Source organism: Betta splendens, chromosome 11 (assembly GCF_900634795.4).
Source record: "Betta splendens chromosome 11, fBetSpl5.4, whole genome shotgun sequence".
Lineage (NCBI taxonomy): Eukaryota > Metazoa > Chordata > Actinopteri > Anabantiformes > Osphronemidae > Betta > Betta splendens.
In genome coordinates, this window is record NC_040891.2 from 15231558 (window position 1) to 15256510 (window position 24953).

The 24953-nt window shown below is 50.9% G+C and overlaps 1 protein-coding gene across 8 annotated transcripts in view; it reads left to right on the forward strand.

Annotated features, from left to right (window-relative positions):
* grin2da (glutamate receptor, ionotropic, N-methyl D-aspartate 2D, a) overlaps positions 1-24953 on the forward strand; it is an 85897-nt gene that overhangs the window by 52739 nt on the left and 8205 nt on the right. For 3 of the 8 annotated variants that reach the window (XM_029167698.3, XM_029167699.3, XM_041073002.2), the window contains 11 exons: positions 3792-3997; positions 5628-5796; positions 8615-8768; positions 12822-12947; positions 13732-13844; positions 15429-15545; positions 15621-15781; positions 16898-16967; positions 17872-17989; positions 21700-21761; positions 22281-22451. In XM_029167698.3, the coding sequence (XP_029023531.1) occupies positions 3792-3997; positions 5628-5796; positions 8615-8768; positions 12822-12947; positions 13732-13844; positions 15429-15545; positions 15621-15781; positions 16898-16967; positions 17872-17989; positions 21700-21761; positions 22281-22451 (1467 nt within the window). The other 5 variants (XR_003787602.3, XR_008696127.1, XR_003787600.3 and 2 more) reach the window with 5 other exon arrangements.

The window sequence follows — 24953 nt, forward strand, 5'->3', positions numbered from 1 at the left end:
AAATTTGGACATTTATGGAACCGAAGCACCCAGGGTTTGAATATGCAACGTGTGAATTTGAACGTTCGTGTTTGAACAAACATTCATGACATGAGACGGCGTGTGTGCATGTTCTAAAGCCTCTTCTGCAGTAAAATGCCTCTGCTCACTAATGAAATGACCCCTCGGCCGAGCTGCCTGTTTATCATTGGCAGTCAGGTGAATAGACACACTGACAGTTGTTTTTGTGTGCAACAAAGTCATGAGCCCAATTATTTACTCGAGCCCCTGTTGAAAGAAGCAACATAAACCTTCAGACATCACACAAAGTATGACCTTTTTCTGGGCCCTGAAATGATCAGTGCCTGCTTCATACACAGTCCCTCTCTCTCTCTCACAAGCACGCACGCACACACACGCACACACACACACACACACACATGCACACACACACACACACACACACACGCACACACACACACACACACACACACACCTTCACATGCACTCACACACACCCCTGGTAGTCACACACCTTCATAATATAACTGGGAAAAAAAATACAAGAAATTCACGGATCAGCCCAGAATAAGAAAGAGGCTGAATCTGGTGGAATCCACTCAGTATCATTACTTTTCTTCCATTAAAAATGCTGACATCCCAGAATGCATGGTTTTTATAGTTTTATATATAAACGTGGTTTACATTAAAGTCTATGGGGCATTTTTGGCCACGAACGTCTCCAGTGGGCGTATCTGGCACTACATAAAAAATACTAAAGCAGTCAAACCATTTTTATTATATATCTTTGACATATACTGTACCAACACCCCACCCTCCTACTATGTATATTGAATTATATAGTCTTTGTGTTTTTTTGCCGTGTTTGTCATAATTATCATAATAATAATGATGGTGACATTACCAGAGGACGCTGTCAGTCTCTGTACTGAGGTTACTGGAGCTGAAAGAGTTAATGTGAAGAATAGGTGATAAAGACCCCAGAGCCTTATTTTAATGGTATTGTCTGAACATCTGTTTCCCAGGTGTGTACTTGCTCAATTAACCTCTGCGGAACCGAATCAATGGGCAGATTTGCAGAGCACAGCAGCCTCAGGGAACCGGAACAAAAGCCGATTGTACAGCTCCGAGACAGATCTGGGAATTAATTCATCCGGAGTCAGACCGAGGAATTTACACAGAGATAAATATTTGTTCTTGCTCCGATAAACACATTTAACCTGGTAACACTTTCGTGTTTCAGCAGGAGCAGCGTTAACAAATACACCGTGCAAACATTAGGAGCGGGTCAATATCCACTAGGCTGAAGTGAGTCTGAGCGCTGATACTGAAGCAGTGAATTGGATCAGGCGACTGAAACGGCAGCAAAATGACACAAGCTGATGGGGTCAAAGGTCAGCGTTAACAAGACCGGGGAAGGATTCATGAAATGTCCTGGACAAATGCAGCCACGTTGTTCTACTGACGGCGCCCATGCATTTACGATCTGGGCCAGAGCGGTTCTGGGAGGTCCAGGCTGGAGTCTGTGCTAGGAGCAGTAACCGGTCCAGGCTCGGAGGCCGTTAGTTAGTTTTCATTAAAGCTACTACAGGCGCGTTCGTCCGCTTCGACCCAGTGGATCCCGACTCGCTGTCCTGGAACCTGCAGGTGTCGACACTCAGCCGGTTTCTTTGTGTTGTGATGCACAGGAATGGATGAAGCAGTGCAGCCCATAGGATGCACATTTAGTGTGATAAACGCGCCGTAAGTAGGACGTGCTGGAATTAATTCCCTTCCTTCACAAAGGGAGTGTTTGCACTGGAAGCGAGCCTTTGTTCTGGTTGACTCCTGTCGCTGTTCTGCGCCTGAGCCTCCGTTGATGATGAAGTGAGGTGTTATGTGATGCAACGCCACAGCAAGTCCTCCTACATATGTTTGTTCTTTGAGGCGCTGCAGCCTGAAGGAGACAAAGCAAAACGCTGGGCCACACAGGCTGCATGCGTCCAGTCAGCTTAAACAGCCGAGCTGCCGGTACCGAGACCCGGCCCGGCCCGGCCCGATCAGGCTCCCGGCCTCCTGTGACCCAAGGCCTCAGAGGTGATGCTGAGCAGGAGCTCTTTATCTCTGTGTGCTAAACCTCTTCTCACATCTCAGCGGTGCCAGGTTCTATAGGACGAGAGGGTTTCATCTGTGCAATAGAGCAGTTTGGAGGCTGCTCATTTGCTCTGGTGCAGTGGATGCACACGTTCCCTGTAGGAACAACGGTTTGTGCAGCTCGTTGACTTGTTTACTACCATTTACGAGCATACGTTAGTGCATGAAATGAACTCTCCGCTGGCGGGAGGCGAATGGCTGAAGGAGCACACTGATGCTCCGCTGTCTGTAAAATGGCTGCCAGTCCAAAGTAATTCCTCCAAGTGAGCCGCTTCCCCTCGGCTGCAGCCACCACCTCCTCTCCCCTGACATTTTCACAATTGGAGTGGAGCTGTAGCTTCTTAGTATTCAGGCAAACAACAAGGTCGAATATTAGTTGTGCCGGTACTAAAAGAGCCTTGACTCCTCTGTGCATGAGCGACACGGCTGGAAAACTAAACAGAAGGCCGGACAGAGCAGGTCTGACCCGAAATTAATGATTCCCTGAGAAGGACACGGAGTCCACACGGTGGAGAAGAAACGGAAATAAACCTGGAAAATAGATTAGAAAAGCTTTGGCGCTTTGTGCTCCACGCTGAAGGTTGGGAGGCGACAGCAGGCGAACGACGAAGGCGATGAATCAGCTGCTTCCATGGCGTGAATGGCCGTGCTTCAGCGCGGGTTCACCAGAGGAGATCACGTGTTGGGTCTCACATGGAAACGGCCTCTGCTGCTCAGTGATGAGTCCTGGCTTCGCTGCAGAAGCTGCGCTTTGTTTGTAATGAACTGAGGAGATATAAAGAAAATCACATCGAGCCTCTTTGTCAGTGTGAAGCAGACGTTGGTTGGTCTGAGCTAATCGATGTCAATGATCCACTGAATGAGGCTGATTACATCATCGACGCTTCAGAAGGTTCAGGCTCCGGCTGCAAACGCTGAGCTCCTCAGGTCCAAATATTCCAGTGTTGATATTGGACCATTGATTGGTCCCAGCGCTGCTCTCTCAACTATTGAGTTTATCGACAGTAATGCAGACGCCACGTCTGGAGACCAGATGTGATTATTACTCTTTTCTGTTTCTTTACGGCTGAAGGAGAAAGTGCTGCAGTTTTCTGCAAGGCCGTCGATTGCGCTTGGTAGAACCGGGCCTTCCAGAACCTGCCAGCGTTTCCTGACTTGGATTTAATGTTGCTGCTGTGTGCATCAAACCTGAAGGCCTGTCTGAGCTCCATGGCAACGAGGACCACGGTGTTCCGGCCCTGATCCGTCCGAGCCCGCCGGGCCCGGACCCCGGGGACCCGTCCCCTGATCCGAACGCCCGCGTGCTGTGTTTGCTTCAGTTAGTGCAGCGAAGTGGAGGACGAACGGTGCAGATCATCATGCGGCTCCATAATGATGTGTTTTATTGATGCAGCGGGTAGAATGAGACGCTGTAAAGCTGCAGGTGCTGCATGTTTCTCCATTAACGCTCGCTGCTCCTTGTGTTAATGTGCTGAAGTAGCCAGAATGAATAATCATGATGTAATCGAATGTGGGCATTTCCTTTTTGTTCGCTGCTTGTGTGAATGCCCATAAAACGGGGCAGCTGTTTACCACCTGTTCACCTGTTGCCTCCATTGTCCCGTCTGGAGCCGACTCCGCTTTGTTGCTTTCAACCCGGTCGCTGCTGTGCTCCACAGGTCGGCTGGTGGGAGAACGGACACCTGCGCCTGCGGTACCACCCCTGGTCGCGCTACGGCTCCTTCCTGAAGCCGCTGGACGACTCGCAGCACCTGCGCGTGGTCACGCTGGAGGAGAGGCCCTTCGTGATCGTGGAGCCCGCCGACCCCGGCACCAGCTCCTGCATCCGGGACTCGGTGCCGTGCCGCATGCCCATCAACTCCAGGTCAGTAACCAGAGCCGGAGCCACTGCTGCTGTGGCGTTGCTCTTTATTCATGGAAGCGCTAATGAAGTGTCCGTTCACACTGGGTTCATTAGTTTGACTCTCAAACAGTGGCAGGAGCAGGTGACCTGCAATTCCTTATGGTCCAAAGCAGAGACTTTGAGCCCGTGGAGGAGTCGCCTCGTCAGCCTGCTGGCGTCTCCACTCAGTCCTTATCAGACTATAAACCTGAGTGGAAAGGGGAGGTTTCAGATAGAGGCCGTCCTGCATCCACAGTCACCCTTTGTGAAATTGAAATGTCTGTGTAGGAGGGAAAATCTGTCTTCCTCCGATGGACAGATTAAAACATGACAAAATGAGGTCCCCAAAGAAGCTGAGGGAGGAGGAAGCATCTGGAGGAGCATTAGCACAAAGCACCGCGTCCGAGCTTGATTCAAAACAAAGCCAGACTGTGAATCCACAGCAGGAGGTTTAAAGTGAAGCTCCAGGTCTAAATAAGAAAGGCAGACTGGGTGGAGCTGAGCCACAGGACGGGTCCGGGTCCGGGTCCGGGTCCAGCTCCAGCGAAGCCTCGGTCCGTGTGCGATGAGCTTCTTTACAGTGAACTCTGCTGATCGTCACACTGCGTTTCTAGATTTTCTGATTTGTGATCGGCGTGTCCTACTGGAGGTCATGGTTCTGTCCAGGTTGAGTAAAGGCAGAACTTTACTACCTGTGAGTCTGTGAGCTTGGATTTAGGACGAGCCCTGACTCATTCACTGCAGGAGGACGAGGCCGTTCGGGGCTTTCTACACAAATGGATGCTGCAGCAGGCAGAGCCCACCTTTAGAGCTTTTAAAGGATAATTAACCTCCCTGCTGCACATTATCATGTGAATGCGTTCAGGGCTTTTAGTCCTTATTACCTGGATGTTTTGGAGTTCGAGCACCAACCAGCACAATGATGGATGGAACCTTCAGTAACTGCTGGTGCAGCATCTGTAGCTCCGTCCTGCTGCTGGAGGTGGTTCAACCTTATATTCTCCACTCACACAGCTTCTTTTCTGTTTCATTTCCATCACGTGTTGATTTTTAGGAATCAGTTCTTTTACATGAATGCGTCTCCGGCTTCATCTCACCCTCATAACTTTGACCTTACGCTGGCAGCGAGTAAAATCAATTTGCTAAATGTGCAAGTTGTGTTGCTAGGCAACAGAGCAGCAAGCTGCCGCTGCTAAGTGTCAGAGTGACCATGAAATGAAGAGCTGATAGAGGCGCCGCAGCCACTTGACCGGCGGCCGTGTGTGCGACCGGCTCACGCTGCTCTCAGGGTGAAGCGTCCGCTGCGTCCGGAGGCATCGGCGGAGTTTTGTTCCTTCCAGACAGAATCCGAGAAGTCAAAAAGGGAGTTTAATGCTGTTTTAATAATGCACCGCTTCCCCTCCTGAGCTGTCTGACCTGTCGGGCGTCCACTCTTCAAACACAACTCAAACTGTCAGTATCGATCCACTCGTCCTCCCTCACCCATAATTCATAGCTTCCTCGCTGCTCGCCTCCAGCTCTGCCCTGTAGCTCATTGTTCAGGCTCCTGCAGCTCAAAGTGTCCTCGGTGAAAGACTTGTTCCCATGTTGACCGTCTCCTCTGTCCTTGCAGTCTAGTGGTGGAGGGCGCCGTTCCCATGAAGCACTGCTGCAAAGGCTTCTGCATCGACGTGTTGAAGCGTCTGGCCAAGATCGTGGGCTTCACCTACGACCTTTACCTGGTGACCAACGGGAGGCACGGCAAGAACATCGATGGGGAGTGGAACGGCATGGTGGGGGAGGTGAGGGTCAGCACCGCAACCGCAGCCACAGTCTGCATCCACAGTCCGCATCCACAGTCCGCATCCACAGTCTGCATCCACAGTCTGCAGCCACAGTCTGCATCCACACCCACAGTCTGCATCCACAGTCTGCATCCACACCTACAGTCTGCATCCACAGTCTGCATCCACAGTCTGCAGCCACAGTCTGCATCCACACCCACAGTCTGCATCCACAGTCTGCATCCACAGCCACAGTCTGCATCCACAGTCTGCATCCACACCCACAGTCTGCATCCACAGTCTGCAGCCACATCCACAGTCTGCATCCACACCCACAGTCTGCATTCACAGTCTGCATCCACAGTCTGCATCCACAACCACAGTCTGCATCCACAGTCTGCATCCACAGCCACAGTCTGCATCCACACCTACAGTCTGCATCCACAGTCTGCAGCCACAGTCTGCATCCACACCCACAGTCTGCAGCCACAGTCTGCATCCACACCCACAGTCTGCAGCCACAGTCTGCATCCACACCCCCAGTTTGCATCCACAGTCTGCATCCACACCTACAGTCTGCATCCACAGTCTGCATCCACAGTCTGCAGCCACAGTCTGCATCCACACCCACAGTCTGCATCCACAGTCTGCATCCACAGCCACAGTCTGCATCCACAGTCTGCATCCACACCCACAGTCTGCATCCACAGTCTGCAGCCACATCCACAGTCTGCATCCACACCCACAGTCTGCATTCACAGTCTGCATCCACAGTCTGCATCCACAGCCACAGTCTGCATCCACACCTACAGTCTGCATCCACAGTCTGCATCCACAGTCTGCATCCACAGTCTGCATCCACAGTCTGCATCCACACCCACAGTCTGCATTCACAGTCTGCATCCATAGTCTGCATCCACACCCACAGTCTGCATCCACAGTCTGCAGCCACATCCACAGTCTGCATCCACACCCACAGTGTGCATTCACAGTCTGCATCCACAGTCTGCATCCACAGTCTGCATCCACAACCACAGTCTGCATCCACAGTCGGCATCCTGCAGCTGGCGTTTCCTCTGGGAGCTTATTCCAAAGTTCAGCACAAACATAGCATGACTCCTCTCTGAGTTGCTGTTGTATTTTGAATTCTTCATTTATTCGGTGCGTTTCCTGCTTAGTTTCTTTTGTTGTGTTTACAAAAAGAGGCTTTGATTCGCGGGCTGCCGTGAAATTCTTCTCATCCTGCTTCAAGTCCCTTGAAACGCGACCCAGCGAGGGGGAACTGGACCAGAAAGGAGGCGCAGGAGGAGCTGTGGAGGGAGGCTGAGTGCGTCTGTGTTGGCAGAGGCTCGCTGCTTCCGGTCTGGAAGCGCATGGATGAAGCTGGTGAAGCGTCGTAGCTCCAGTGGAGGAAGTGACTGACTGTTGGAACACGGCGGTTCCGTCCCCCTGTTTGGGACCTGACCTCTGTTCACGCTGTCTCCGTCGTTGTCGTTCTGTCTTTGTTTGCAGAAGAGGCCTTCGTCCAAACCAGACTTTTACTTTTACTGTTGTGTTTTCTGGTCACATCAAACCTGTCGCGTCCTGACGGAGCTGTTCGATTCGTGCCGTGACAGGAACCGGCTGCGTGCGTCTGTGAAGCTTCTCCCCGAACACGTCGCAGGTGGCGCAGACAGACTTTTCAGACACACCTTCAGCAGTTGAATGAGGTGGAATAATTATCAGGGCTTGATTGATTGAGCTCTGCAGGCGGAGAGCGATGTAATCACACAGTATGAGCAGTGTCATCACACAGATTCACATTTAAAGCGTCTCCGAGCCTTCACAGACACACCATCGATTTTAAGTTCAACAATTTCCCCCTGCTCTTCTCCAGAGACGCTCGGCTGAGCACTCGTTTCAGGAAGCGTCTCCATTAATTCCCATTCACTGCACTGCATCATGAGGTGTCCATTATCACACCAATATGGATGCTGCGTGCGGAGATCCGAAGCTCCCTTGAGCTGGAATATCCGTCACCACGAGCATTTGGTTGCATTTAATTGTATTACTGTAATTATGATACAAAGTGATTAGAAACAGCAGCAAAAAGCAGCTTTTAGGAGTCGTGAATCATCCCCATGATGAGTTTTTAGAGCAGAAGCTCAGGTCTGCGAGAGTCTGGCAGCTTCGTTTGTGTGTTTCAGATGGTTTGTTTGTGATAAATACTGGAGGAGAGAGAATCGGCCGTCACCTGCTGTCGTTTGGAGGCTTCATAGCTGGGCCTCGTGAGACGTGGGGGTCCGGTTCTTTGAGGTTCTTAAGACTCCCAGTGCTGCAGGTGAAGAACACAGCTGATTCCACTCGACCTGCTCTCACGCTGCGTTGGCTCTTTATTAGAACATTGCTTAGATGTTTGAGGGACGAGGCTGCTAAAGCTGAGGCCCGTGAGACTGAGTCAGTCCACATCATGGGAAAAGCCTGACAGCGTTTTATGAGGTTCCAGGTGGAATCATCCGGTGAGCACTGCTGTTTGACTGACAGCTGATTGATGCCAAGCGCAGACTAGCAGCCAAACAACGGCTCAACGTGTTCTCCTCCAAGGAGGAGGCGTCTGCTGAGGAGCAGCGGAGCCTTTAGTCTGGGGCCGGGACTAATGAACGGCTCCCATCACCTCCACAGCCCCTTAGCTGCAGCAGGTAGCCTCTGTTCCTCCTCCCCTCCTCCCCCCCTCCCCTCCTCACCCTCCTCACCCTCTGACCAGCCTCCGTCAGAAGAGGAGCCAGGACGCATTCACAAACCGCACATTCTCCAGCAGAGCTCAACGTTCTCTAATCTTCCCTCTGATTTATTCCAGGTGGTGTCCAACAGAGCTGACATGGCCATCGGCTCCCTCACCATCAATGAGGAGAGGTCAGAGGTCGTGGAGTTCTCCGTCCCGTTTGTGGAGACCGGCATCAGCGTCATGGTTTCCCGCAGCAATGGCACCGTTTCACCGTCTGCGTTCCTCGGTGAGTGAAACCCTGTTTGTTCTCCTGTAACAGAGCTAATTCTTTTGGGATTAATGGTGTTTGATTGTTAGGAGGCTGAAGCGGTGACGGTCCTTCAGCCGAGCGCTGTCACGCGGGCGTTAGACGCAATCACCCACGTCCCAGCACCAGGTGGAGCTGGACTCTGACCTCCGATCGGCGGCGCCGTCGCCACGGTTACCTCATAGGTCACATCTGTATCAGCCGCAGCTAGAAAATAAATTTACAAATGATCAATATGTGACCGTGGATCTGCAGCGTTCGCAGTAAAACCAACAGTAAAAGCTTTATTTCCATTCCGGCTCTGGAAAAAAGGCAGCACATTATCCACTGAAGATCTGTTAAAAAGCTTGACTTTGGCCGGAGACGAGCAGCTGTTACTGTGTGAGGGCTCCATCACTGTGGACAGTTCACACCTGAGGTCTCCTCAAACCCTCAAACTGCACACGAAGCAAACGCCTGCAGTGGATGAACCGCGAGTAATGAAATAAAACACCAGCTGTTGTTCTGGCGTCGTTGGGACGTTTGGGTTCAGGCTTCTGTAAAGTTCAGGTGATTTAAATGCTGTTGAGCCAGAAGATTAAGATCCCATTCACTCTGTCAGCGTTTCACATGGCTGCTGTTTGTCAGGGTAAAAATGCAGCTGTGTGTACGGATTTAACAGTTCATTATTTGCTCAACCAGTCACGGCTGAAGCGCCGTGTTTGCCTTCACGCGGGTTCCGACGCTCGGCCTCTCGTGGGCTCTGGGGCCGAACTTCAGTCAAAACAAGACAGTTGGTCTGTGCTTCGGTTTGAATCCTCACAGACGAATCAGCGACGTCTCAACTATTCGCCAGGAAGGAAATCTGACTGTTGTCTGCAGCTTATGAGTCTGTTGCATCTGAGAGTCTGGGATTATGCGTCTGCAGCGAGTGTTTATTCGTTATGTAGAACAATAAAAAAGGGATAAAGGACTTCAACAGCCAGAGTCCTAAACATTAAAGGGGATCAGCTGCTCTGGGGAGTCTGGAACCTGAGCAGGTGGTTCTTCATGTGTGGGTTTATTGGACCAGTGAGGTTCTGCCTGTTCGCTTCGGTCCGACGTCCTACCTTTATTGGGTCCTACAGGGTTCTGGTGCATGGCTGCATCAGATAAAGGCTCATAAATACTGATGCTGTTTTGAGGCTCATCACAGCTTTAGGAGCCTGGAGCATCTCTGTGCTTCCCTCTAAACAGCAGCTCCCATCACTAACCCTGAACGGGCGGATGTTAATGAGCCGCGCTTTGATTTCCCGCATGCTTTGTCTCTCACGCCGTTCGCACCTCGAAGCCAAGCTGTCGGATCAGGATTCACTGCTGTTAAAGCGGAGCATGTACAGTGAGCTGCTCCTTGGCTTCTGCTCAGATAATATGTCTTAATGTGTGGATCCAGGCGTTCTGATGGAGGATGAAGAGGAGGCGACACAGCGCGATGACACCAGATGATGAGCATGAACCCGCCGTTAGCAGAGAGCGTGAAGCTGCTCGTATCAGTACGTCCTCCACTGCTCTCAGTGCAGAAACCTGCTCCTCCTCCTGACGTCACGCATTCTGACTCAGCGCTTCCTGGAGGTAAAGGCGCTTCTGTGCAGCCGCTTCTGCTCGACGCTTCTCCAGTCGGTCACCAGTCAAACTGGGACCAGTAACTGGTCCGTGACCTGAACCAGACACAGGAAACGGCAGCAGTGAAGCACAGACACGGCAGCTGTGCAGATTAAACCAGATCATAACAGGCTCTTTTCTAGACGGCCATTAAAAGTGAACAGACACTTATTGAGTGGTTTAAAGATTATTAAATTCAGTGACACACTAATAATATTTGTCCTTATTCAACAAGCAGCTGTGAATAAATGAATGAAGACTAAAGGTGCTAAAAGCTGCTTCAGGCTTCTGTGACACAGTGAATCTCTGACTCCAGGCCTTAAGTCAGGATTTTACTGCAAGTGAAAGGACTTTTACTGTGAGGTTCCTCCCAGACCCGACTCCCGTCCTCACATCACACCTCTCCGCTGCAGGACGTCATGCAGTGTGTGCTCACTAGAATCTGAGGTGAGGACAGGAGCTGCGCTCTAGGTTTGCTGCACTCAGGCTGTTAACGATTCCACATTCATTCACTCAAATGAGCGTCTGTGAATGTGTCTGCTGCTCTGCTCCATTTTCACCTTCATAGTTACTGTAGGTCCAGCTCTGGTTCTGGACCATCTACGTGTTCTCAGGTAGATGACAGGTAGACAGTTGGTGCAGCCAGACGTTCATTGTTAACATTAGATATTCTGACCTTGACAAAGTGCAGCAAATATCCATATTCCACATAAATGAGGGATCTCACAGCGCAAACAAGAAGACGAGACCTCGTTCTGAACACACATCCAGACAGAGCCGCGGAGTCAGAGCCCAGAGCAGAAGCAGTGAGTCCGAGTGCAGATGCCGATAAAAGCTTCTACTGGAGCAAAACCAAAGCAGTTTGAGTTCAGGTCCGTCTCTCTGTTCAAGCATCCACCAAAGCATCATTAGAACTGTTCTAAGACCCAACTCCTCAGCGAAAACCAAGGCGTCGTCATCGGACCAGCGGCGCTGACCTCAGAGCAGCACACAACGCTTCCTGGAACCTGAAGCGGCTGTTTGTTTCCTGTCACCAGGCTCCGGTTCACGCTGTGACTGTAAAAATAAACTAGCACTTCATAGATTTGCTTTGTAAACTAGGGATCAAACCAATGACAGGGATCTGTGTTTTCTGGGCTGATGTGTGAGAAGAAGCTTGTTTTCCACCGAGGCCACAGACGGGAAACGACAAAGAGCCTCAGACTGGGACCAGTGATAATCAGTGCAGCTCTGACTTGGTGGGAAATGAAAACAACAACGTAACGTTGTATTTCTCTGACTGTGAGTGGAATCAGAGCGGCTCATGAAGCCGAACCTCAACCCGCTGCTCCTCCCGGCGCCCACAGTGAAGACGAGCCCCGCTCCTGTTTACTCTGCTGATTAAATATGGGAATAAAAATAGATCAGGAGGGAGGTGAAAAACAAACACCAGGAAATAAAGCGTCTTAACTCAGGACTGACAGCGCTTTGAATCTGGCAGGCGGCCGCTGCACGCGCCTCCTCTGCCCGAGCAGGGGAATAAATCAAACGCACCCTTCAGTGTTTGCAGCGCAGCACATAATTATTTACACGCTGCTTCTGCCAAGCGGTGACTGAAGCGCTGGATTCAGGCCAACGGGCAGGATTTGCACTGGGTGCAGAACTTTACAGACTCCGACCAGTTACAGGAACCGACGGCACCGTCAGTAAATGCAGAGGAATGCGAGTGAGAGCTTTCATTTTTATTGCTAATACAATTTTTAGACGCTTCGTTTGTCAGAATTACAAACCGTAGCGAGGAGCGCATCTCATCACACTTTGACTCCTCAGTTTTATTTAAAAGAACATACTTAGCAAAGGTAACGGAATGAAGGCAGGTGTGAGCCAAGTGGAGCCGGGCCAAACCCAAGGGAATCAAACCCGCCACCTTTGGTCCCGGCGGCTCAGGGTTCTGCAGCCGAGCCTTAAAAGCGCATTAACCCCCGTCCAGACGACAGATGCAGTTAAAGTGAGAGGAGGTGGCGTCTCCTCCAGACGCCACCGAGGCCGAAACTCTGTTTCAGCTTCACATCTCAGACCTCTGCCTGTATCAGGGTCTGGTTCAGCTCCGTTTCGCCGCCCAGCCTCACGTCTCAGACCTGTGGGTCTGGTTCAGGGTCTGGTTCTGCTACGTTTCACGGCCCAGCTTCACGCCTCAGACCTGTGGGTCTGGTTCAGGGTCTGGTTCTGCTCCGTTTCGCGGCCCAGCTTCACGTCTCAGACCTGTGGGTCTGGTTCTCCTCCGTTTCGCGGCCCAGCTTCACGTCTCAGACCTGTGGGTCTGCTTCAGGGTCTGGTTCTGCTCCGTTTCGCGGCCCAGCTTCACGTCTCAGACCTGTGGGTCTGCTTCAGGGTCTGGTTCTGGAGCCTGCTAACCCCCTGTGTTTCCTGCAGAGCCCTACAGCCCGGCCGTGTGGGTGATGATGTTCGTGATGTGCCTGTCGGTGGTGGCTGTCACCGTCTTCATCTTCGAGTTCTTCAGCCCCGTGGGATACAACCGCAGCCTGCAGAGCGCCAAGCGTAAGAGCCGCCGCCGTCACAACTTTTTCAGCAACGCGTCACTCGTGGGTTATGTAAGCGAGGTGGGGGCTGACGTGACGATCGCAGTCAAAGCAATCACTGCACTCCCACGATGGGCTCGGTTCTGATGAAACAAGTGGTGCTGTGACACTTTGTCACTTGTTCTCTTTGTTTCCTCACAATCATTTGCAAATGTTATTTATTACTTCCTAATAAGTGGAGACGCACTGAGCTGGAGTTCATCGTTTGCTGACTCATCCTCATAGAAACCTCAGCCTACGTGATGGGACGTCGCCGGCTGGAGTCCAGATCGCAGCCTGTGCTGGTTCTGAACGCGTCCTTTGGAGTCTGAGTGCGGTGTAGACGTCACAGCAGTTCATTAACACTGTAAAAGCTAAAAGAGCGATGAGCTGAAGGCGAGCGAGCGTGGTTCTGTTCTGTGATTCTGCTGCTGCTGAGCATTAGCTCGGTTCAGCCTGTAATTACTGCTCAGTCTCTGTAAAAACTGCCCGGTTTGCATTTATTACATTCCCGAGATATCGTTCTGTTCTGGTTCCGATGCATTCCGCATTTGTTCCTCATTAATGAGCAGTGATCTGACCACATGCAGGTCAGTTTCCCTGCAGAGCATTCAGCCGTGGGAGGCTGCATGGATCAACATGAACCAGAACCAGAACTTTGCCTGTTGGGCTCTGAGTTGGTGCTGATCCATTAGCAGAGTGCAGGTTGACGGAAGCAGGCAGATCACAGGTGTGTTCATGTATTTTGTCTGTCTGTGTCTCAGAATCAGGCGGGTCCAAGTTCACCATAGGGAAGTCCGTGTGGCTGCTGTGGGCGCTGGTCTTCAACAACTCGGTTCCTGTGGAGAACCCCAGAGGAACCACCAGCAAGATCATGGTACAGTAAAGCAGCCGCTCGGTGCTGGAACGACTCCAACTCGCTTTAATTGTCGAGAATCTTTTCACACTTTAAACTAAGTCAGATCTTCGAGTTCACCTTGACTTTGGCGCGTTGCTCATTAGCATAATAAAGAAAAAGGTGGAAACTGGAGCTTTATGAGCTGCTGCAATCAGTCTCAGAGTGTTAATTCGCTTGTTTCGCCGCGGTGGTCTTTTAGTGCCTGCTGCTACTTTCTGCCCTCGTGACATGAAAAGAAAATCAGCGGCAGAACGTGGCTCCCGGCGCCGCGAGCTCGGAGCCGCGGGAGGCGGAGCCGTCGGGCCGGGCTTTTTTCTGCCTCTGTCTGGCTGCACGAGTGCTTTCCACAACAGCCCAATCATCTCAAGAGCTCATTAGCTGCTCCATAGGTTTTACAAAAGGGGGTCAGGGGAGCGAGGGAAGCCGGTGGTTCAGGTCCTTCTCTGCAGATGACGGGGCTCTGAGTTAAACTGGAGCTTTGCTGCATTTATGGTTGTGGAGCATCAAACCCGCTTCCTTCATCGGACTGAAGAACCATGTGTGTCTTTAATACAGTGTTCATTAAACTCAGACCAGACAAGATTAGAAAAGAAACGTGATCTTTAATGAATGCAGTCTCTGTAACCTGTTAGTTCCTCCTTTAGTTCATGATTGACAGCTACCTGTCATTAATAAACAGCATGCTTTTAATTTGAAACCAGCCTAAGCTGTTAGTTTTTATAGTTTGTTCTTCTGTGACCTGCTTTCAGGAAACGTCCTTGAATTTTTAATCCTCGTGCACAAAGATTATATTTTACTTTAATTATGTCTCAGCAGGCAGCGCTAAGAGGTCACATTAAACACTTACACATTTAATTCCTCATGTTATTCATTAAGAAAATGACGCGGCTCGGCGTAAACAGAGCGCTGCTGCAGCTCATCTCGAGCGTTCACAACAAGCGATGGATCTGGCATCAACATTTGTTCTGAAGAGCTAGAAACACAGTGTGAAGAATTCATGCCACTGTGGAACACGGGCCAACCACAACCAGAACCAGAACCAGAACCAGAAGCTCCCAGCTGCTGGCTTCTCTGTACACGGCAGCGTGAAATGAAACTAAGCAGAAACACGGAGCCGTGTGATTGGCTGAGCCTCAACAAACGCTTTCCTGCTGGGATGTGATTAGTGAGCGGCTACAACAGAACCTCTGCTCTTTGATAATTAGTGCAGGGAAAACATGTAGGTACAAGTCCTAAGTATTAATGTGAAGTTTGCAGAAAAAGAGTCAGAGTCAAAACTGTGTTGCGAGTCTGAGCCGTCGCCATGGCGACGCTGGATGCCCTGAGTCTGAGCGCACGCTGACGTGGCGTGCGTGCGTGTGTGTGTGTGCGTGTGTGTGTGTGCATTCGCGTGTGCGTGTGTGTGTGTGTGTGTGTGCGTGTGTGTGTGTGTGTGTGTGCGTGTGTGTGTGTGCGCGTGTGTGTGTGTGCGTGCGTGTGTGCGTGCGTGCGTGTGTGCGTGCGTGTGTGTGTGTGCGTGCGTGTGTGCGTGCGTGTGTGTGTGTGCGTGTGCGCCTCCTCCAGGTGCTGGTCTGGGCCTTCTTCGCCGTCATCTTCCTGGCCTCCTACACGGCCAACCTGGCCGCCTTCATGATCCAGGAGGAGTACATCGACACGGTGTCTGGGCTGTCGGACAAGAAGGTACGGCCCACGCAGTGCAGCCACTAGATCCACACTCTGGGAGCTTTGTGCTAACGCCTCCTCCTCCTCCCTCAGTTCCAGCAGCCGACGGAGCAGTACCCTCCGCTGCGCTTCGGCACCGTGCCCAACGGCAGCACGGAGGAGAACATCCGCTCCAACTACCCCAACATGCACCAGTACATGGTCCGGCACAACCAGAAGGGGGTGGAGGAGGCCATCGACAACCTGAAGACTGGGTACGGAGACGGGGGAGGGGTCAGGGGTCAGGGGTCGTCCACATCCATCAGACTCCGCAGGTTTCAGCAGGACGTGAACTTTGCCGCTCCTCCCTGCTCTTCCCTGCTCCTCGCAGCTCCTCGCTGCTCCTTCCTGCTCCTCCCAGCTCCTCCCTGCTCCTCCCTGCTCCTCGTCGTTAGCAGACCCGATTCCTCTGTTTTCTTGCTCACAGCTTCTTAAAAGGTGCGCGGCTCCTTTCAATTAGGGCCCTTCCTGTCTCACTCAGCCTGTTAGCGCATTGATCTGCGTGGCCTCGAGGCCTCGCAGCCCGTAACCTGTGCATCACTGTCACAGCGACTAAATGAGGCGGAGGAGAAGTCAGGAACACGAAAGCCAGCAGCCGGTGCAGAGGGAGGAGGCCTCGTCCACTCTGTGGAGGTTCCTCCCCCCGAGTGGAGGCGCCACCATGAACCAACACTCCCTCCTGGGGAGTCGAGGGAGGAGAGATGTGAGCAGAGACGCAGGAGGCTTAAATATTTAACACACACGTTGAGTTTAAGCAGCAGGAAGTCTCCCTCCTCCTCCTCCTCCTCCCTCCATCCCCCGTCTCTTTACCGTTCTGCTCGTTTCTACGTCTCGTCCTGATGCTGTGAAACATTAGCTGACGCCGTCACAGCGAGGCGATCTGCGGCTGTGTTTATTGGACTGTCAGAGCAGGAGGCATCACCTCTGCGCCGCCGTCTCTGCTCCAGGTCCCACCTCATCAACCTGTGTTGCTTCTGATTTGTGCTTCCTCCTCCTCCCACCAATTACTGTAGGAACTCCAGGCGCCTCCTTCCTCGCTGCTTCCTCATCCTCATCACCTCTTCTCAGCTTCCCATCGTCCCAGAGTGTGAATATAAATGAGTGTGAAGTGGAGGAGCAGGTGTAGCTGGAGATCCTCTCTGTTTGTGTCTGTGTCAGACAAAGAGGCAGCGCTTCACTCTACAATGAACCCAGGTTCATTGGGCCACAAGTTGAACGTCTGTTCATCGGTGCCGCCCCGTTTCCTGCTCCGATCAGCCTCACGCTCCGCGTGATCGGGAGCTGCAGGTGGTGGATCTGCGATCATTGCTGTCATGTCTCTTCCGCTGCAGGAAGCTGGACGCCTTCATCTACGACGCCGCTGTGCTGAACTACATGGCCAGAAAGGACGAGGGCTGCAAGGTGAGCGCGTCACACGTCACACGCTACACGCCTCGCGTCACGTCACGCATCACATGTTACAAACCTAACGTCAAACACGCCTCCTGACGTCAAACACGCGTCACACCTCACATCAAACATGCGTGATGTCGCACGCCTCACGCCACACGCCTCACGTCGCACGTCAAACACGCCTCACATCGCACGCCTCAAGCCTCACGTCAAACACGCCTCACATCGCACGCCTCAAGCCTCACGTCAAACACGCCGCACAATGAGCTCCTCCTCCTGCTCTACATCTGCAGTAAAGCCGTCAGACGCTGGCGTGCGCCTCCGCGCGTCCCTCGCGTCCTGTAGCGTCGATGTTGTGGGTTTTGGACAGCGCTGATGTTGGTTTATTTATGAGTGTGCGTTTGAAACGGCTCCCGTAGCGAGATCGTTGGTAATAAGGTCCGTAGGAGGCCTCACAGCCACTGCTGCACTCATTATTACAACGGATGTGGATCTATATTAATTCCTCCGCTGAAACGAGATCCCACACTCCAGCTCTGGGATTATTTAGGGATGCACACGTTAGGCTGATCTGCATCGGTGACAAAACATTCAGTACAAACTTTTGTGTGTGTGTGTGTGTGTGTGTGTGTGTGTGTGTGTGTGTGTGTGTGTGTGTGTGTGTGTGTGCGTGCGTTCATGTGTTTGTGTGTGTGTGTGTGTGTGTGTGTGTGTGCATGCGTGCATGCGTTTATTTGCATGCGTGTGTGTCCACATGTACGTGTGTGCGTGCGTGTGTGCGTTCATGTGCATTCATGTGTTTGTGTGTGTTTGTGCGTGTGTTCATGTGCGTGTCTGTGTGTGCGTTCATGTGCGTTCATGTGCATGTCTGTGTGTGCGTTCATGTGCGATCATGTGTGTGTGTGTCCTCCAGGTGATGACCATCGGCTCTGGGAAGGTATTTGCCACCACGGGCTACGGCATCGCTCTGCACAAGAACTCGCGCTGGAAACGGCCTCTGGACCTGGCGCTGCTGCAGCTGGTGGGCGACGGTAAGAACCAGCAGGAGATTCAGCTCCTCAGTGAAAGAGCAGGAACGATGAAGCTGGAGGGAGGCGACGCCTCACACACGACCACACGTCCTCTGTCTCACATGTGTCGTCACCCGACGCTCGACGTGTGTGACTTTTCCTTTGTTTCAGAGCTGTCACTTGTCAGCGTTGTGTGTCTCAGCTACGCAGCTCATCTTTGTGTTAGCGCTGGTTCCGGCTGCAGTCTGAGCCTCGTTCGGTTCCGTTCCGTGTAGAACACGAGGAACGCTCTCACCTGCGGGAGACGTCGCTCTGAAGCACGGATACAGTTGTTTTGAAGCTTTGAGTATTTTAATTATTGATGATGATGATTTGAAAACAACATGAATTTCCAGTGCAAACAAATGTGCAGCAGTTTGTGGTCTGAGCTCCAAATCATGAAACGCTGCATGTTACAATCATTTAGCAGCTATGACTTTTAATTTTCCTCTTGATTAGACTTTTACTGTGAAGGAAATACCTTCAGACTTATATTATACTCACTACTATCCAATTACAAGGCTCATTTTCAGGACGTTTACATTCACCCAAACTCTCCAGATGTGTGAAACAAGGCTCACTGGAATAAGATGAAGCTGGACAGTGTTCGTTACATCCGATGTCGAGTCACTGGAGAAAAGCAGGACTGTCAGAGAAGCAGAAGCAGCGTCTGGGTCCTTCAATTAGCCTCGGTGCATCGTTAGCAGCCGCTTCACGCCTGCTTGAGTCTTTAATTGTCCGTGAAGCCGCCTCCACGCTCGTGGGAAGAAAGTGTTAAAGGAAGCATTCATTTTTTCATTGTGCTGTTTTAGAAACACTTCCTCTCTTCATTCACGCCTTGTTGAATACAACAGCGGCGCCGACCTGCTGAATGACTCGTACCTGTTTCAGCGCTTTGGTTGCAGGAGTCACAGGAATGCTCCTAACCCTGGCTCCATGCTTTCATAAGGGCTGCACAGCCTCCAGCGGCTGCTGGTGTCAGTGAGAGTGGATCTGAACCGGTCCCTTTTCCTGCCAAAACTAGGTGTGTTTGTGTGTTTGTGTGAGGTGACGCTAACTCCACAGCTGGAGCCACGCACGGCGCCAGGCGGCGCTCCCAGCTGTGTGAGCAGTCAGACCCAGACTGAGACCCAGACAGGTTCTGATGGGCCTCCGTACGAGGCTCCGGGTTCCGTCCTCGTCCCTCGCTCTCTTTTAGCACATGACTGGTCTGGGCCCAAACTGGCTTCTCTGGGGAGCAATTTAGCCTGTTTGCAATTAGCGCGAGCTGTGTGGAAAATGCGTGACGCTGAGGTGACAGCAGCTCCCAGGAGGCTGCGAGCGGCGGCTTATTTAAAATGATTAAACCGTCGCTGGATGTCATGATTCAAACACCGCAGTCTTTAGTGGATTTTGTGTTTGCTGTTATTTCCACAGACGTATTACAGTCGCTGCTGCTGCTCTTAGTCAGTGTTCTTTGTGATCAGTTTCTTGCTGAAACGTCTTCCAGTTGCTTAAAGGCACATGATTTCACAAGGTGTGAGTGGAAACAGACTCAGACCCTGGTGCTTGTGCTGCTGATCTGGGATCTGCTTCCTGCCTTGTCCTGGCGTTAAACAGGATAACCAGCACTGGCTCAGCGCTAATGTCACAGCAGGTTAGCTTCATTAGCAGCCAGTCTTCATTGTTTGATGGTGACCCGTTTGTGAGAACAGAGAGGAATGTGTGGACGCGAAGCTTTGAAGACGAGGCGTCTTGGTGTCGAGTCGCACTCGGCTCCAGCAGACGTCCGACAGAAGAAGGCCTTTAAAGAGCGCGTGCTGACGCTGCACCTGCTCTCGAATCCCACAGCAGCATGGATCCAGAGTTCAGCCGCTGCTGCTTTGAGCCGCTCTCATTGATTCCTGCTGACGGAGCGAAGCCGGTGAGAACGTCTCCTCTTCATCGACGGCTGATGAAGAGGAGCTGCAGAGAAACCTTTTGTTTTGGCCTCACGTGTCTCAGGCTCCACCTGCACATTGACTTTACTTGTGTTGACTCGAACGAAGCCACAATTTAGTTCAGACAATGCCTGCGTCTTTTAAGCTCAATACAAAAACAGGAGAAATGGCTGAAAATCCTCTTAAAGGACTTTCAGTGATGGTAAATTGCATTTTTTCCCTGTTAAATATTAACACACATGTAACAAAGGCTGAAACGCTTTTGAATGAGTTGCCAATGTTTGGTCCTGGGCCCGACTGTGCTTCCTTTATTGTGGGCTTTTGTTGGAAGAGGAGAACAGAATAAAAGACGGACGCTTGAAATGAAATGTGCTGTGGCGGAAACGGCGGCGCGTTGAACACTTTCAGGATCGATGTCCTTGGAGATCTCTCGGGCTCCGCTCCCTTTCCAGTCTCTCCCACCTTGAAAATTGTCCAATCATTATTTTTGCTTTTACAAGCTGGTTGATAAAAAACACTTTCATTTTGACAAAACAAGCACTTTGAAAGATGGAAAACCTACAGAATGACACAACAGCAGCATCAGCTGCAGCTGCTGCAATTTACTCCTGTCGCTCAGGATGAAGCTGCTGCAATAAGTTTGAATTGTTCCTCGTGTTCTCTGTCTCCTCTAATATTCCTCCCAGACCAGGTCCACCTCGGTCCTATTGTTACTGTCCAGAGCGTCGCTGACGGAGAGAAGTAATGCAATCTGAATATGACAAACTAATGAAACACCGTGAAACAAGCAAAGCAATAACTTTAGTTTAGGCTCAATTACATTTCATTACAAAGAGAAGAAGTCAGCTCTGAATCTGCACGTGACCGTGTGACACACACTGCATGAAATGAGCCGAATGAAGCTACAAAAAACAGACGTTCCTCCTGGATTTGAGGTTTGGACTGAGCTGCTGAACGGTAACCACCGCTGTAGGGTCAGAACCAGTGGGCCGGACGCAGCAGAAGCGTCTGCAGAATGTTTGTAATGCTGCATGTGGTCATCATGACACTGAGGCGACTCCATCCCTGGTTCATGTAACGTGATCCCTTCCCCCCACTGGGTGTGACCTCACCAGTCCAGTCAAACCATTGCCACGGCTCTGGGTTTGTGCAGGAGACCAGCGTGAACTAGTAAAGCGGCGGCTGTGATGGAGGTATTTACAGGGCGATGGAGGCAGAAATCAGCCGAGCCCTGAACCCGGTGGAGCCGGTTCTGACTGAGCCTGGCCCATTAGCAGCTATTGTCAGGGAGCGAAGCGGAGCTTTGATTGAGCCGAGGCCACTTTAATTCTGTGTGAAGCTTCATTCTGGGAGGGTTTCCTCCAACAGCAGTGCACCCGTTAATGAACCCACAGGTCCGTTCCTGTCTCTTCCCCTCCGTTTGCTCATCACTGATGGTCCCAGCGTCTCCTCTCCACCACTCGCTCGCTGCACCTCCACCTTTCATCTTCCTCACCTCTTCGGCCTCTGTCCGTGTTCTCTCCTCTCTCGTGGTCGTTTCTGTCCTTCACACCTTGTGGTTCTGCCTCCTCCTCCTCCCTGTGGGATCTGACACCTCGCTGTCATAACAAATGTGCAGTAATCCTCTTCTCTGCGAGTGTTTTTCTACCTATTTTTTTTCTACCCCCCCCCCACCTTGCTCTGGCGCTTTCTGTCTCCTCAGAATCTTAAAGCTGCTTTTGTTTCCTCAGTCCTTTTTAACCTCTCTCTTCTGCCTCCTGGTCTCTCTTGCAGATGAGATCGATATGCTGGAGCGTCTCTGGCTTTCTGGTATCTGCCACAACGACAAGATCGAGGTATGACGTCGTCCGGCCACTTTTCTGCTCGTTGCCTACATTCCAGTTGATTCTGCTCTGATCAAGTTCAAATGATCCTGTTCTCACTTTGCCAAAGCTCCAAACAAAGGATGAAGCATGTCTTTGTGCCGGCGCTGATGACGGTGCTCATGACCAGTCATTAATATCATTCCTGCAGCAGCCAGTGTGACTCGTCTGCAGATGAGAAATTAAATCAATTTAATTGCTCAAAAACCTATTTGTCTGATTTACGCCACATATTTTTTCATGACTGACATATTTGTGGTGGTTGCATCAGTGGAAGTGCTCTAAAAAATCACAGATGGATGCTCTGACACACTGAGACGGGGGAGGCTTTTCTAGCGTGGTTCTGGCTGTAATTAACTTTTTATTTGCTGTCTGGAAGACAAAGTGTCTCTGTTTCGTAATAAATACACTGTTCTGTCTCGTCTGTGCTTCTTTTTCCCTTCGATCAGGCTTTTCTTTGACATCTTCTGCCGTTCTCTCTCTCCCGTCCAGGTGATGAGCAGTAAACTGGACATTGACAACATGGCAGGCGTGTTCTACATGCTCCTGGTAGCAATGGGCCTCAGCCTCCTGGTGTTCGCCTGGGAACACTTGGTTTACTGGAAGCTCCGGCACTGCGTGAAGCGCTCTGGGGGGATGGACTTCCTCCTGGCTCTCAGCAGGGTGAGGACAAGCTTCTGATATCACATGAGAGCCCAAACACATCCAAGGCCACCGGATTTAGGAAATCCAACTAATCGGTGCTTTCTAACAGGCCATACATCCATAAAGCTGTGAACCACATGTGAAATAGAAATGGATTACCTGCCAACTGCATAAAAGACTGGGACCGAGGACTGAGCCCAGGGTCACACCATGAAAAGCATTTATTATTCAGGTGCAAGGTAACATGCACCCAGTGTCCATGAGACCTGCAGCCTTGAGATCACGCCTATGGCTCCAACATGTGTTTATCCTCAAGTCAGACAAAAGAAACAAAGTGAGACCACATATGAAAATTTGTTGCAGGTGGTGGGAGCTGTTTCCATTTTGCCCGAACACCGCTGCTCTCTCAGCCTGAGAAGCGAGGACTAATCAGAGAAATAAGCTGCAGGTTAATAACACAGTGCTTGAGCAACACGAATAAATAATTTATGCTGGAGCAGATGTTGTGATCGACTGATCTCCTGCTTCACTGAGAAAAATGATTGAAAACAGAAGATACAGATCAAAGAAGGTTAATTAAGAGGTATGGATTTCACCACGTCAGCATCGTACCTGCTCCTGGCTCAGCAGGGACATGGACGCACCCAGAGGAGCTCCGAGGGACCAGCGCTGAGTGGCTGATGGCTGTTTTCTCCATCAGACTAAATGAATGTTCTGCAAATTAAAATTAAACATGAATGTTCAAAACAGCAGCAAGTATGAAAACAAGGCTGTGCTGTGCATGGGTGTGTGCTGCTACTGCAGGGGTTGTTAAGACAGTCCTGCACAGAACAACAGATTTATTAATTCAGGCCTGCTTCCGGCCAAAGGCAGACAGCAACAACTCTCTGCACAGCAAAACTCAAATCAATATTTTAACGTGAAAACACAAACTCTGTTTTTGTGCCTCTCCGTTAACGCAGAGCTGCACAAAGATGCCAGAAGGACGAGTGGAACATCTGCACTCTAATATTGGCCAGGTTTACGTCCACACACTCAAAGTCCAGAGAACTGTGACAGTGATGAACCCGCCTGAAGCAGGAATATGAAGCTCTGTATGAGCTATTAGAGGAGTCACAGCAGCGCCGTGGCCCCGTGGCTGAGCATCCATCACCCCGCTGGGCGTCCCTGCCGCCCTCTGGAGTGCAGGGTCTCCTCTGAGAACTAATCATCTTAGTCCCTGACACGGAACTATTCTCATTTGTGTTTGTGCAGTGAGGCTCCCAAGTCCAGTTAGCTGCTCCCTGCATCTGGCTACGTGCCACGCTGGCTCTACAGCCTCTGCAGCTGCCTCCTCGCCTTTAACTTGGTCACTGACTCACCCAGGATTTAATTTCACAGTGCTGGCGCCGCCCTGGGGTCCGCTGTTCGTGTGCCCAGAAGGGCCGTTATTAAAGCCCCTCCGTCCCATCCGTGTGCCGGTGGGGCCAGAGATTAATAGCAGGCCCACACGTTTTGTGATGAAGATGACAGATACCAGTTCATCACGTGAACACATGAGTCAGTCTGGCTAATTCAGCCCCATCTTTATCTGAACCACTGGATGCAAAGACCAAGTTCTTTTTTAATAAGACTGCATTATTTGAATCCTCCTGATGGGGTTGAACATTTCCAAAGGCGACATGAGGAGCCACATACTTTAAACAGTCCTTTTATGTTTAATCACATCACCCAGAGCTGAACAAGCTGCTGTGTTTCAATGTGACAATGGTGATTTCTAAGCACTTTAATAAAAACTGAGAACATTGAGAGCGAGTCCTTACACAGTACGAGACACAAAGTGTGTAACGTATTGAAAAAGATAAATGGAACAATAATAAAATGCTACTTTTAAGAGCAGACATTTGAAAACTCCAGTAGTTGCTCAACAAACCTGGTGCCGCTAATCAAGAGCCTGATTGAGTCTTTGATTAGAGAAGAGATAAGAAACACACACTGTCAAAGCTCCTGCATCACCTCGAGGCCGTCAGCAGACGTCTCTGATTCTGCAGGTTCTCACGTCTCGTACTTCAGACTTTCTGTTTTCATCTAGTGATACATGGTCCTGACGGTAACGAGGCGCTTCTCGCTCAGTTAACTTTCTGTTGGCTTCCTGCTGATGGATCCAGTTCAAACGTGCTTGCATTTATCTAACACATATACGTGTCTTTGTCCCAGTGGCCTGACGGGAACCCTATAGAAGCCTGTGGTGATGATTTGCAGGAGGCAAGAGTCTTAGTGAAGTGTGGATGAGGGAACGGCTCAGGAGCGGTGCCAGACGCTGGAGAACGGCCACACATCAGCCAAGCGGCGCTTATCTAAAGCCTGGCATGAAGGCCTGAATTAGTTTGATGCTGCCCGCGCAAATAAAAGTTGCATTTGTGTTGAATTGGAGAAAGTACTTAGAACATTGGTTGTGTTGAGTTCTTTTTTCTTTGACTTCTCCGTTGCAGACACAGTAACGGTGCTGCTGGTCGCTGCTCGGCGACGCCTGCATTAAAA